At 37.8% G+C, this 14,928-nt stretch overlaps 1 protein-coding gene across 4 annotated transcripts in view; it reads left to right on the plus strand.

The window, feature by feature from the left end:
* csrnp3 (cysteine and serine rich nuclear protein 3) overlaps positions 1 to 14,928 on the plus strand; it is a 53,539-nt gene that overhangs the window by 31,723 nt on the left and 6,888 nt on the right. For all 4 annotated transcript variants that reach the window (XM_039683679.2, XM_089133432.1, XM_039683680.2 and 1 more), the window contains 3 exons: positions 6,516 to 6,722; positions 12,940 to 13,199; positions 13,283 to 13,579. In XM_039683679.2, the coding sequence (XP_039539613.2) occupies positions 6,516 to 6,722; positions 12,940 to 13,199; positions 13,283 to 13,579 (764 nt within the window). The remainder of the gene's footprint in view (positions 1 to 6,515; positions 6,723 to 12,939; positions 13,200 to 13,282; positions 13,580 to 14,928) is intronic.

Genomic DNA, 14,928 nt, shown 5'->3' on the forward strand with positions numbered 1-14,928 from the left:
TGTATATTTGTTCATGTGTGTGTCCGTGTTGAACAGAGCTCGCCCGGGGAGTGGCTGTTTTGTGTCTTCTGTTTTTTTTGCTGCAGGATTTTCACTTGTAAAATACTGCAAGGGTTCTGTGGAAAACTACAGCAGCTAAGAGAAGACAAAGGGAGAGAGAGAGAGAGAGAGAGAGAGAGGCAGAGCTAGAGATGTACTAGAGGAGAAATAACTAGCTGTGTGTTAGAGTCTGTATCTCTAGTACAGAGTCAGCTCTTGTTACCTCGGGTTAGCTGGAGATGTCATGTCAAGAAAGTTGAGCTCCTCTCGCTGTAGTCGCAGGATCTTCAACATCCACCAAGTAGCATCTTCTGCAAGAAAACAGAACAAAAACGTCACGAAATTTTGCTAGACCCGAGTGATTGTCTTTCACGGTTATTTCATCAATGAGTTCCCTCTGATTACAGATGAGGTGTTGCATGAGCGTTTATTTTCAGATCGTGAGGAGGGTGTGTGTGTGTGTGTGTGTGTGTGTGTGCTGTAGAACGCACAGAACGACTCTCAAATGTGAAATTCACTATTTGTACAAGTGTATTAGCATCTCCATGGTAACCGTTTTGGGGTATTGCAGAGCAGCGCGGCATCCGCAGAGGATGGAAAATGCGAATGGATTTTCAACAAGGGGAACTAATTATGATGATTACGAGAAAATTGACTTACATTGTGTCTCCAAAACTAGAGAAGCCATTTCCAATTATTGCGAGCCTCTTGTATATGGCCGGACCGCTGCGGGAAACAGCGGGATTCAAACAGATCCGGGGCTTAGATCAAGGGAATTTTTTGGTGTTTTCAATACGATCCAGATCTTGAAAGCAGGAAAAATCTGTAATACCTGGAGAAAGATAACAGTTAGCGTTCTCATTCATCTCAATGAATTCACATCTGCAATTCAATGCTAAATCTGATTGGCTAAGAGCGTGTTTTGGTTGGATTAAACGAACCCTGGTGCGATTGCTCTGTTAGCGCGTTTTGATACAGTAAGTGTGAACGCTGCTATCTGAACCCTGGTGCGCACCAAACTGAAAAGATGGGTCCAAACGAATTCTGATGCGGTTTGACTGGACCAAAGGCATGTAAACGAACCAAAAACAGGACATGATGTCATAGGATGAGACCCTAAACAGGACAGAATGCTCAAGCGGACCTGTTTTTTTCTCGTCACAGTTCAGTTCAGGTATCAGAACCGCGTCTCCTCAACTTGGTTTGCGTCTGTGACGGAGGGAATCCCGTCGCTGTTTTGACTCCTTTACACATTTCATCAGCTCCTCTGGTCAAAATATCATCATATGTAGATTACACGCATACAGAGCGGATTTAGCCCAGAACACAGCATCGTTTTGGATGTTCGGTTAGTACCGTCACAAAATATACATTATAAAAGCCGACCAATCAGATTGTGAACATATCCCTGTGCCTTTTGGTTCAGTTTTAAAGGGGTGATGAACTGAGAAATCAAATTTTCTAAGAGGTCATCATATTATAAGAATATCCTGTATAAGTTTCAGAACTGAAAACGTCCTTGTTAGTCCAATAAAAGCTTTTATTGACACCAGGCTCAGCAAACGACTCGTTTTTCAAAGTGGGGAACTACGGGAACGTCGAAGAGGATAAAACACCACCCCCGCAGAAGATGATCAACGCGGCCGCTTTAGCCCCGCCCACCGATTGGTGGATATTAACCCTGGTGGGAACATTGCCTATCAGAATCAAATAGTCTGAAGAAGACTACTGAGATGTTGCCACCAAAGATAGCCTGCTATAATTTTCTAACAGTGTCAGAAATTTAGCATGATCGTCTCATTGTGTGTTTGCTACTATGACCTTCATCTACTGACTAGCCAATTCAAATGCAACATGAAATGGTGTATTGATCAACGCGACGTAGCGCTAAAACTTAAAACTACTTTCCTCAAGCTCCATTTACCAAATTGACATGCTATGCAACATGACATCATGACTTTTGCGTAAACATATACGCCACTTTCGAGTCAGGTGGCGTGTCATCTCTACGCATTTTGAGCTATCCGCGTGTATCCGGGTGTATGCGTATATGTCTACGCCGTTAACGTCCGCATCATTCCGCGTGTCTGAACACGCAGTCAAATCTCCAGTCATATATGCCATTAACCCCAGTGACGGTTAAGTTTAGGGACGGGGTTGAGGTAAGTCATATATTTATATAACGTTAAGTCAACGGCGTTTATAAACACGCTGAAAGGCGATTATGCGTCTTGATAGCACGCCAAAAATGGAAATACGAATTGGCGTGTCATACACACGCTACTTCATGAGATCAGTCTGTGCCATGGCTCTTTTCCCTAGCCATGACCACATCCATATTCTCCTCAGCGCATATTCAAACCTCAATTGCCAAAAGTGCGATTCATCTTGCTCTATTTGTTTACCAATAGCGCATGCTGAAGAATGACGTTTCATTCTTCTATACTAACTTGAGTCGTAGCCTACGCTCAATAGGTGTCATCATCGTACAGTCTGCCCTACATACATGTTGTACAGTGTGATTTGCAATGATCTTATTGGATTGCTGAAATCGCAGGCATTAAAGGTAACCTAGCATGTAGCCTTGTAGTACACACTGTTTTCAGTGGATTCTGTTGCTCCAGGGGTTCAGAGTTGGTCTGTGGAGAACAGAGCCGTGTTCTGTCCTTAAGGGAGGGAGACACATTCCAAAGCGCTGCTGTGGTTTGGAGGCTCTCCAGTTGCTGTCTTCCCCACACACACACACACACACACACACAGAGAGAGGAACAATAGGCCTCAGCTGAGACCCATGGAGCCTGCAGGCCGAGGCTGGTCTTGCCCAGGGGTTAAACTGGGCCAGAACGAGCTGGAACAGCGTTTCGGTGTCATGCAAGATTTGACCCTGTCTTAACCCAAAGGAATTTTATTGTTTTTTTTTATTCAGTATTGGATTAGAAATACAGCACAATTGCTTTATGATGTGAAAATATGATAAAGATTGTCTCACACCATGCTTAACGCTGGGTTGTTGTCCTTCTAAACACCGCTTTTAACCCCATTTCACACTTGTAATTTAAATTAAGATTACCCAGGATTCGGTTTACCCGGGGTTTAGAATAACCCGGGATTTAGAATAACCTGGGGTTAACTATTTCAAGTGTGAAAAGCCCTTCTTAAAACCAAAGCTTCCAAAAGTGGGGTTTCACAGTGATGCCATATAGAAGAAGAGTTCCTCAAAGATCCTTTTAGGTAATTTTTTTTTTTTTTTTTTTTTGCATTGAATAGGTTGAATAATGCCAATAAAAAACATTTTTTAATGTTACAAAATATTTCTATGTCAAATAAATGCTGTTCTTTTGAACTTTCTATTCATAAAATATATTTTTTTTAAATCACAAAAATATTAAGCTGCACAACTATTTGATTATAACAGTTTGATAGTAATCAAACACACACAATATTAATATATATATATATATATATATATATTCTTTCTTTTTTTTTCTTGAGCATCAAATCAGCATATGATTTACTGGAGTAATGATGCTGAAAATTCAGCTTTGATCACAGGAATATATTACATTTAAAATATATTCAAATAGAATATATTTTAAATAGCTCTATTTTAAATAACTCTTCAAATAGAGTTATTTAAAATTTTAATAATATTTCAAAATATTAGCATTAGAGAAATTTTGTTATTTGTGTAATTTTTGTATATATTTTCTCCAACAACCCAAGCATACAGGCCTATGGTGAATAAAACAAATTGATAAGGAAAAAAAAAAACTGTACATAATAAATCAGCTTTTCATAATGCAGAATAATGGCGTTTCATTTAAACACATCACATTTAAACACACACATAACACTCGTGCAACATAAGCAATGACATACATCCGAGTGACTGGATGGGAAGGGCATAAAACACAACCCAGATTTTAGTGTTCCCGTACCTCTAAAATCCCAGTTCATCAGCCGCTCTGCTGGGGCTTCAGAGACACACACGATTGCTCTGTGAGACTTGCAGTGTGAAACAACACACTCCCTCCTTCAGTAATGAGGCTGCCAGCCAGTCGTCCTCTCCCTTCTGCGTGTGCGTATGTGTTTCACTCTTCTCATTTCTGGCTCAATTGTAGCTACAGAAATAAGCAGGAGACAACAGGGAAAAGATACTGTCTGCAGGTTTAGGAAATCTGTGTGAAATCTGTCCAATGATCCAACAGGTTAAACAAGAACAGGTTTATTACAGGCAAGAGCAGAAATCTACAGTACTTTTTATGGAGAAAATGAAACTGGTACTTGCCGTACCTGTGCAAAACTCACCATCACCATCACCCAACCGTGTTGGGCTTGGTTCTCTGGGCATTGCTACATGGTTTCTATTGTGTTTCACATCTAAACACACATGTGACGCACATTCTATATTAATGCATCATGTTGCTTGGCAACCATAAACATCCTTCAGGCTCATTTTAAGTGGAATGATTCAGTTTCTCTTGGGTACTTCACTTCATTGTAAAAGTGAGTGATTTTTTGAAAAAAAAAAAAAAAGTTTTTTTTTCCTACAGCCGTCTCCCGAACACGTCTTTCCAAGCCGCATTGAGTCTCATTTCTTTTCATTTTCAGTCAAGCTGTGTCCTTGTACTATGATTAATAAATTCCTGAAGCTGAGTGCAATTCTCCAAAAAAAACTCATCTCAAGTTTCCAGTTTGTTTTCTTTCCTGAAGACTCTTTATCAAACACAGACAAAAGTGACTTCCTGGAAGGTTGAGGTAGAATTCAATTAGTATTCCCCCCCCCCCCCTCTCTGCTTCCATCTGTGGTCCTGTGAGGCCTGGTGATCAATGGCAGCGAGGAGGAGAGAGGAGGATGTGTGTTCTACCGCTTATCACTAATTGAGTGCTTTGAGGATCAGAGCAAATGGAAGCTTGATATAGAGCATCAGCAGCTGACCACTTTTACAGTGGCCTGGGGTTTCAGACGAATTACATTTAAAGTTTATACGTTTTGTTTAAAGCAAAAAAAAGTGTTTAAAAATTGGAAAAAGTCTTTCATGAGGTAATGCTTATTCTGTGAAGCATATAGCGAATGATGGAATTGAGTCAGAAATGATGATACAATGTTACTTACGCCATTCATTAAACTGAAATAATACACGCATAAGATTGTATAAAATAATATAATAAAATATTTTTATTTTTATTCTTTGGATAAAATATTCTGTGAAATGCGTAATTAAATTAATATAGTAAATTTAATTATACTGTGTATATATATGAAGAGTTCAGATGCAAAAGCCTCTAAATGCCATTTGAAATTTTCTTCTTTAATGATGATTTTTTTATCAAACTTGTATATTTAAGTTCAGTAATTTCACTTAAATAACAATTAATAGGTAATCTTCATTGCCATTTAAGTGAAATCACTGAACTTAAATATACAAGCTTGATAAAAATTATCATTCTAGAAGAAAATTTCAAATGGCACTTAGAGGCATTTGCATCTGAACTCTTATTATATATATATATATATATATATATATATATATATATATATATATATTAGGGCTGTCAAACGATTAATTGCGATTAATCACATCCAAAATAAAAGTTTGTGTTATGTGGGTGCACTGTGCATAACTATATATATATATATATATATATATATATAATATATATATACACTCTAAAAAATGCTGGGTTGTTTTAACCCAATTTTGGGTAAAATGTGGACAAACCCAGCCATTGGGTAAAAAATGTAATTTAAAAATCAAACCCAATGGCTGGGTTTGTCCATATTTTACCCAAAATTGGGTTAAAACAACCCAGCATTTTTTAGAGTGTATATATATATATATATATATATATATATATATATATATAAATACACACACATGCTTGTATATATTTAAGAAATATTTCCATGCATATACTATATAGATTTATATTATATATAAATATAAATATTTTATTTATAAATATTTTTTTCTTAAATATACATGCATGTGTGTGTATTTATTTATACAAAATAATCGTGATTAATCATTTGACAGCCCAAATATATATATATATATATATATATATATATATAGAAGCTAAGAAGTGGATTTTCAAACCTCTCTGTTCCATTCCCACAAAAAAAAAAAAATCCTGTCCCGTCCCAATCCCACGAAAAAACATCTAATCCCGTCCCAATCCCAGAAGAGTGACTCCTATTCCCTCCCACTCCCGTGTTGTGTTTTTTTGACCGGAATCTGTCAGTTACAGTAAAAAAAAAAAACGGTAAAACTCGGTGGTTTGGATGAAACGCGCACTCGCAAGGTCTCTCGCTAGCTTTCCTCTTTTTTTTAAGTGTAGTTGAAATCACAATGAATTGTTGCTCGTGCATCACTAAAATAACACAATATATCATTGAAATGTTAAACATACATTTTCCTATGTAGAAAATAAATGTGATTTTTACTTGAGGAACTCTCTCTTGTCTCGTGCAGCCATGAGTGGGATTCTGAAGAGGAAGTTTGAGGAGGTGGAGGGAGCGTCGCCCTGTTCTTCCCTGAGGGAGTCGGAGGAGGAGGAGATATCGAGCACTGAGAGCGGAGACAGCAGCGACAGCGTCAACCCATCGGCCTCGCACTTCACACACTCTTCATCAGCAGCAGCATCGTCCTCATCTTCAACACACATGCTGCAGCGGACAGGTGAGACAATGAGCAAAACATTGCTGTAGGATTTCCTTTGAAACTATTTTTACTCTGAAATTAATAGTAAATTTGTAGTGACAGTAAAATGACAAATGATCCAAACATTATTACTGATTGAATATTCAAAAAGTAGCCAAGTTCAGGACATAAAAAACTACAAAAAGGCCTTGTTAGTCATTAGTAGGGTTGGGTATCGAGAATCGAGTATCGATTGGAACCGGGACTAACTTTTAGTTTTTCCCGGAATCGTTCAAAAGTTAAAATTTCGATTCCTAGTTTCGATATTCACAGTCCGCCGACCGGAAGAAGAAACCGCTGAACAACACCAACGAAGAAGCGTCTACCGGAAGTGCTGGCATAACCGTGCGAGTCGCTGACGTCGGCGGTCCAAAGTGTGGCTTCACTTTTCTAAAAATAACGAAATCTCGGCAAAATGCAAAATTTGTGACAAAAGGAGTATTTGTGACAGAAGGAGTATTTCCTTCAGAAAGGCCGTTGGTTAGCAAGGTTAGCGAAACTTTTTTGACCCTGCCTCTTAAAAGAATCGGAATCGAGAATCGTTAGGAACCGGAATCGAAACAAGGAATCGGAATCGGAATCAGAATCGTTCAAATTCAAACGATACCCAACCCTAGTCATTAGGGCTAGTAATTCTTCTTTCCCGTTCACCTTCATGTCCTTCCAAAACTCTACTGTTATTTCTTTTTCAGGACACATTTTGAACAATCACACATCATTTCATAGTGAGTGACCACATACAAAATGAAAAATATGCATAAAAGTATCATAAAAATGACTCCATGCGACTATTTTGTTACATTTTTAGGTGAACTGTTCCTTTAAAACTAATGACAACTGGCACAAAACATTGTCTTATGCTGCGTTCAAGTCCTCCTGGAAGGTGGGAAGTCGTGTTTACGACGTGAGGTGCGTTCAAGTCAGTTTCATCGGAGCGAAATGGCGGTGTACCTTCTTTTAAAGGTGCCAAATGGGATTTAAAATCAAATCATACAACATGTTCCATACCAGATGGGGGCAGTATATTACCTCCAGAAATACCTCCACGGCCACGCGCTCTCTCATGTCTTCAAACAATATGGGCGAGTGCTGTGTTGATATGTCTCCCTCGTGCATATTAATCAAATCAATTGACGCGATAGTAAAAGGTTGGAAGACCGCAGTTTCACGTGGAGCATTTGGAGATTTTCAGAGATTAGAGACTTAATGAACAACATCTCAATACTAAATTATAAGGGCCGTCTCATAGACAAGTCGGTGCATTTCGACGATATGGGAAAATTAAAGCCCAGGCTATTATTTCTAGTTATATGATATTCGATTTGTTCATATTACATTTTTATCATTAGTTTGAATTAATTTGACAGACAGCATTCCCTGATGTGGACCAAGCTAGCGTCTTTCAGAGCTGCCAACTCTCACAACACTTTTCACACACTCACGCCACACATCAATTCTGTCATGCACAGAAAAGGACACGGAGACCGATGTCAGCTCTCAGATTCTGTTCATTTTATTACGCAATTCAAACAATAAATACAGTATTGGCGCTTTACACGACAGATCCCTAGCGCACGTGAACCGATCATCTCTACTAGCTAATGGTAAAAGAACACGAACACTGTTGAAAGATACAGTATGCTACAACTTACCAAAATGTATTCCTCATGCATAATATCGACCAATCATTTTTGTTTAACTCTTCCCTGAACTAAAATGTAGTAGTGGGCTGTATTTTCCACACGACTGACGTCAGGTTCAAGTACACACAAGCTGGCGCGAGCGCGACTTACTCGTGTACTGCAGTTTGGCTGGTGGTAACGTTGCCCGCCCGCATACCGCCTCCCATGGTCGAAACTGGTATTACGACACCTGCCGGGCCGGGGCTAGTAATTTAGCATGCTAATTCAGGTTAATATCTCGGCAGCACTGTAACTTGTCCGTTTTTTAATGACATCATCAACCTTATTTCTTCTCAATCTTTTGATGCGTGTTGCTCATTTTTTGGATATTTTAACCTCAATTTTTACAGATGGCACCTTTAATGAATTAAACTAAAATGCAGCAAGGTTTGTTAACTCTGCTAATAAAAAAGCGAAGAACAAAGAATGCGCATTAGGTGTGTTTTTCTTTTTATATTTTTTTAGCTTATGAAGCTATCATTAGGTATAATTTTTTATATTACAATGATATCATATTTTGTGCAGAGAGCTTGCTTTATAAATTAAAAAGCCTTACAATGTCAATGAGTATACATTGAAATTCAATTAAAATTTACCGTCAACAGACGTTGAATGAGCGTTTCTCACTGACACGCCCCCAACTCGTAATTACGATCTATACGAGATGACTTGAACGCAGCATTATTCCATTAAAGCACTGAATTGTGGGTATACAAGAGGGAAGATGGGATATGCAGTTTCCAAGAGAATGTCCCCAGGGAAAATGCTAGCTCGAAATTGGTAGCAGAAAATAGAAAATGGTCCTTTGAAAGGAACATTCATCACTGAGATTTGATATCGATCGTCATCGTGCCGTCTGAAGGGGGCTTGAGAAAATATCCATCACCGCAATAAACGTGAAACAGCTGGCCCAATGCCGCTGACCGTTAAGAAGCGCATGAGTCGGCATTTAACTTTATAATAAGACATTCAAGAGCAGTTCACTTGAAAAGCATCGGTCATCATTTCTAGAAAGATGCATTCAAACTCTCATGTAAAATTGAAATTGCTTCTCAAGTAATTTTTTTCAACCAATCACACACAATTAATTATTTTTCAAGACTCACCTGGGAGCCCAATCACCTCAAAGTGGTAACAAATCGAGCCATGGACACTAGCCAGTGAGATTTGCATGCCGGGTCACAACTATCCGTACGGGTATAAAAATGACCGACATTATTACAAAATTCTTACATATTGTACCTTTAATTAAGGCCCAATAAACCGAGCTGTTCTGTGAGTTGTTTGAAGAAGCCAGTTTTGTCAATCATTCCTGCTCTTCAGCTTTTTGCCCCTGTTAAATTGGAGCTCTGTTTTGTTTTGTGATGCTCCTCCACTTTGATTCGGTCATTAAAAATAATTAGAAGTTTATGTGCACCAGATGTCTGCGGATGACCCACAGTGCAGCGAGTCCCAGAGGACCCCTGTTTCCTCCTTTAGAAAGCGTTGCTCTTTCAGCACAGCTTCAGAGAGAGGTTACGTCTACATTAAGATGTGAAATGTAGCTCATAATCGTAAATTACTGATGTTCAAATCAACCTGCTGAGCTGGATTCCTGGAACTATTTTCAGCAAAGGAAACATGATGAAAAGCCAGTGGCTGTTAGATGCAAACCCTTTGGTGGCATGAACGGATAATACACACGGTGATCACTAAAATGATTGCCATATTCATTTACCTTGGTATGCACATAATACGGCAATGTAAACTACTTTTCAAATGCTTGGGGTTGGTAAGATATTATAATATTTTAAAAGAAGTTCCACCAAGGCTCTAATATTGTGAAATATTATTACAATTTAAAATAACATGATTTCTATGTAAATATATTTTAAAATGTAATGTATTCCTGTGATCAAAGCTGAATTGTCACATGATCCTTCAGAAATATTTCTAATATGCTGATTCGCAGTGCTGTCACATAGACTGTATATACAGTGATGTGAATAAGTTTGGACACCCATGTTAAAATTGCCTAAAAAGAGGAATAAAAAATCATCTTTTGGATGTTGATCTTAATGCCTTAATTAGAAAAATGAGGAAAACTCCAACCTTTAAGGACACCAATTTTCTTTGTGAATGAATAATGTATCATAAATAAATAAATGTTTTTCCTTAAAATACAGGGTGCATAAGTCAGGATGTTAAATTCCCATAGAGTCAGGCAGATTTTTATTTTTAAAAGCCAGTTATTTCATGGATCCAGGATAATATGCATCCTGATAAAGTTCCCTTGGCCTTTGGAATTAAAATATCCCCCCATCATCACACACCTTCCACCACACCTTGAGATTGGCATGGGGTACTTTCCATAAGATCATCTTTCAATGCAAATCAAACCAGCCATTAGGCTAACTGAAGTAAAACTATGCCAATCTCAAGGTGTGGTGAATGGTGTGTGATGATGGGGGGATATTTTAATTCCAAAGGCCAAGGGAACTTTATCAGGATGCATATTATCCTGGATCCATGAAATAACTGGCTTTTAAAAATAAAAATCTGCCTGACTCTATGGGAATTTAACATCCTGACTTATGCACCCTGTATTTTAAGGAAAAACATTTATTTATTTATGATACATTATTCAATCACAAAGAAAATTGGTGTCCTTAAAGGTTGGAGTTTTCCTCATTTTTCTAATTAAGGCATTAAGATCAATATCCAAAAGATGAATTTTTATTCCTCTTTTTAGGCAACTTTAGCATGGGTGTCCAAACTTATTCACACCACTGTAAAAGGAGAGAGGCTCGGGAGCGCGCGTGCACGTCACATCCCAAGGATTTCGCAGAAAATCCGACCCGGAGATTTCACATAGAAATAGGAATACTGGCCTTCAGAGGTGATAGCAAAACCCGACAAGTGGATCATTGTAATGTGTGATTACAACCCCTTCACACACAGGCAATACAAAAAGGATTCATTTGAGAAGAAGCACCTTTAAGTTTTAAGGTTAAATATAACCTGGAAGTACTTTTTGTTTGTTTGTTTGTTTTTGAGAGTCACCTATCCATAGTACGTCTGAAGAAAAAAGACTTTTATCAGGACTTTTATGGCACTTTTAAGTCATTTTCTCAACCAATCGGCCTCTGCCTAATTCTTCTTCAACACTTCGCCCCTGCACTCAGTTTGCTTAGCTCTGCTGGACTTCCTGAGTCAGACTAGGTTAAGCGCAGTACACACATTCACGTGTGTGTGTGTGTGTAATGGATTCTGCTGGTGTTTCTGGGCGGGGGACCGGCAGCAGCAGATGGTTCTTATTTGTCCTGTTTGTGTCAGACATGAAGGGAGCTGTGGGAGAGAGTATCAGGGAAACTCCACTCTTGTGGAGGCCAAAACTGGGGATATTTATACAGGCTATATTTTTAAATGGCCCCCCTTTAAATGGCCCAACAATAGGAGCCATAGGGACCGTGGGACCACTAGAGGAGCAGAGGAGAATTTCTTGCTAATACAGCTGTGATACACTCCTTTACAAACTTTTCATGAATATACACTTCATAAAGCTACATTGTGTAACTCTTTTAGTTTATTCTTAGCTAAAACACAAAAATGTATGTGCTCATTAATGTACATTTACTTCGTTCAAGTGATAAAGTATTCTCGTGAGTGTATAATATGCCATTGAAAATACATACGGTCGCCATGTTGCCCCTCCATCTTGAAAGTACATTAGCCAAAGAGGGACATACCCGTTAATTCAAGCTTCGCCTTTCGCGTTTACGTCCATGGACGAGGTCGTACTGGAAGCCATGTTAATCTTGGGCTACATTGGCCACCGTAGGAGTTAAAACGAAATCGGAATTGAGAGGAACAGAAACTAATATTCACTGGATGATCATATACCTTTTCACCGCTAGATGGGGGTAAAAATCACACAGTGTAGCTTTAAAGTGATAGTAAATACATTTATAATGTAAAAAATAATTTCCAATAAAAAAATGCTGTTCGTTCGAATCTTAAGATACACTATGAAGCAGCACAACTGTTTTCAACATTGATAATAATCGGAAATAAGCAAATCCGCATATTAGAGTGATTTCTGAAGGATCATGTGACACTAGACACTGGAGTAATGATGGCGCTGAAAACTGCTAAAAAAAAAAAAAGCAATATTTATGCTTTTTTTTACTTAATATTTTAAAACAAGCAGTCTTGGGGGTAATGGATACCAAGTAATGTGAGAAGTAATCAGATTACTTTTTTCAAGTAAGTTATCAGTTACAAAAATATCAGTTACTTTTAAGTAACGAAATAAGTAACGAAAGTTATATAAATATGCATATAAATAAATCACTGTGAAATTCTGTATATTGGAAATTTGATATCGTCGACAAAATCAAATATTGTAAATATTTAATCCATCACTCAGCCCTATATCCTAGTCCTCAAATCACTGTGCTGTTAAATGAAAGATGCATATTAGTGTCTTTCAACTTGAATAACCAAAACTTACCTTTAATTGAATGTCTTTTTAGCATCCTCGATACTGAAGCGAGAGAAGCGGATGAGGACGAGGAGGGTGCACTTTGAGAAGGTGACGGTGTATTACTTCAGCCGGCGGCAGGGATTCACCAGCGTGCCCAGTCAGGGTGGCAGTACACTGGGCATGTCCAGCAGGCACAGCTGCGTGCGCCAGTACACACTGGGAGAGTTCGCCATGGAGCAGGAGAGGATCCACAGAGACATGCTCCGAGACCACTTAAAAGAGGAGAAACTCAACTCCATCCGGCTGCGGGTACGCAAAACGCATACGTTTGCTATTGCATAGATTGCTGTGTGAACGTCTTGATGAAATTTGACCTTTTGCATGCTCCTCAGTTGACGAAGAACGGCGCGGTGGAGTCCGACGAGGCCAACGCTCTCACGCTGGACGACATCTCTGACGAAGACCTGGACATTGATAACACAGAAGTGGACGAATATTTCTTCCTTCAGCCTCTGACCACTAAGAAGCGACGCACTCTTCTGCGCTCATCCGGCGTGAAGAAGCTGGACGTGGAGGAGAAACACGAGCTACGAGCCATCAGGGTGTCCAGGGAAGACTGTGGCTGTGACTGCAGACTCTTCTGTGACCCCGAGACCTGTACATGCAGCCTCGCCGGCATCAAGTGTCAGGTGTGATGAGCAAACACACACATATACACATGTTAAACACATGTTCTCACCGCTGAGGAATTTTAGTTATAGAATAATTAATAATTGAATAAATGGTTACACTTTGTTTTACTGTATTCGTGCATTTACCTAGGAAAGTGCTGGTTCATATATAAGGTAACTACATGGGTTAAGGTTAGGTTTAGGGCTAGGTTCAAATTACCTAGTTAGTACCCAGTTATTGCTATTACTTTAATAAGTACATTGTATGTACATGGGGAAAAGTACTGTAAAATAAAGTGCTTCCGAATAAATTACTATTTCAAGTTAATCAAACAAAAATCTCACACATACTCACACCATAAAATGATTAATTAAGTAAAGTATGTCTATGATTTATTGAAATTCAGTCTATTTTATTAAAAAAATATACATTTTACAATGTAAATATTATATAATGTTTATATGTGTACTATTAACATTCAAAAAGCATTATTATCATTTTTGAATAAATTAATTTCGTTAAACCATTAAGATTTTTTTGCATTGTGACATTATTTTCATTACTTTAATGAGAATCCAATTAGAATCATCACTGAAAATCAAAAGTAAAATGAATACATTATTAATGTACTACTCATATTTATACAGTGCATCTATTTTGCAATTCAATATTTTGTTTAATTAGTATAAAGACAAATACGACCATTATGTATAAACATTTTGCAATGTAAATATTCTAAAATATATAATTTGTATATTTACTGATTTATTTTTATTTTGTAATTTTTTTTTTTCAATTTTAATTAATATTTTATTTGATTTATTTGATAAATTGATTAATATAATTTAAGGTATTGATTAAGTTAATAATAATACTTTTCACAGAACGATAATTAACAAAAAGAGGTAAAACGTGCTTAATTGTCATCAAAATAATGCAAAAGAACCTTTAATTGTCATTAAAATAAGCTTCATTAAGCTTTTTTTATTATTTTCTTTTTTTAATTTTAAAGTAAACTATGACCCCAACATGTTCTTGAGACTCATTCAGTAGCACATCAGGTTTTGATTTAAATACCCCTTTAAGAGGGTCCTCCTTCCCTATAATGTAGTAAAGCAAAGCCTATGAAAGAAATCTAGCATAGCAGACTAACAAGCAAAACTGATTAAGATGTCTAAAGTTTAATGAAGGTACGCCCTGTTAAAACTGATTAACATGTTAGACAGCAGACATAGATTCAGCTGGTTACATTTTACGCGGTACATTGAGCCTTCAGAAGAGAGAGGAGCTTAATTTAGATCATTCCTGCTGTGTGAAATTCAAACCATCCAAAACTGGCCCGCGCTCAAGTGTTCTTGGATGTCCA

The sequence above is a fragment of the Pimephales promelas genome, chromosome 7 (genome assembly GCF_988280905.1).
Source record: "Pimephales promelas chromosome 7, fPimPro1.hap1.1, whole genome shotgun sequence".
Classification (NCBI taxonomy): domain Eukaryota; kingdom Metazoa; phylum Chordata; class Actinopteri; order Cypriniformes; family Leuciscidae; genus Pimephales; species Pimephales promelas.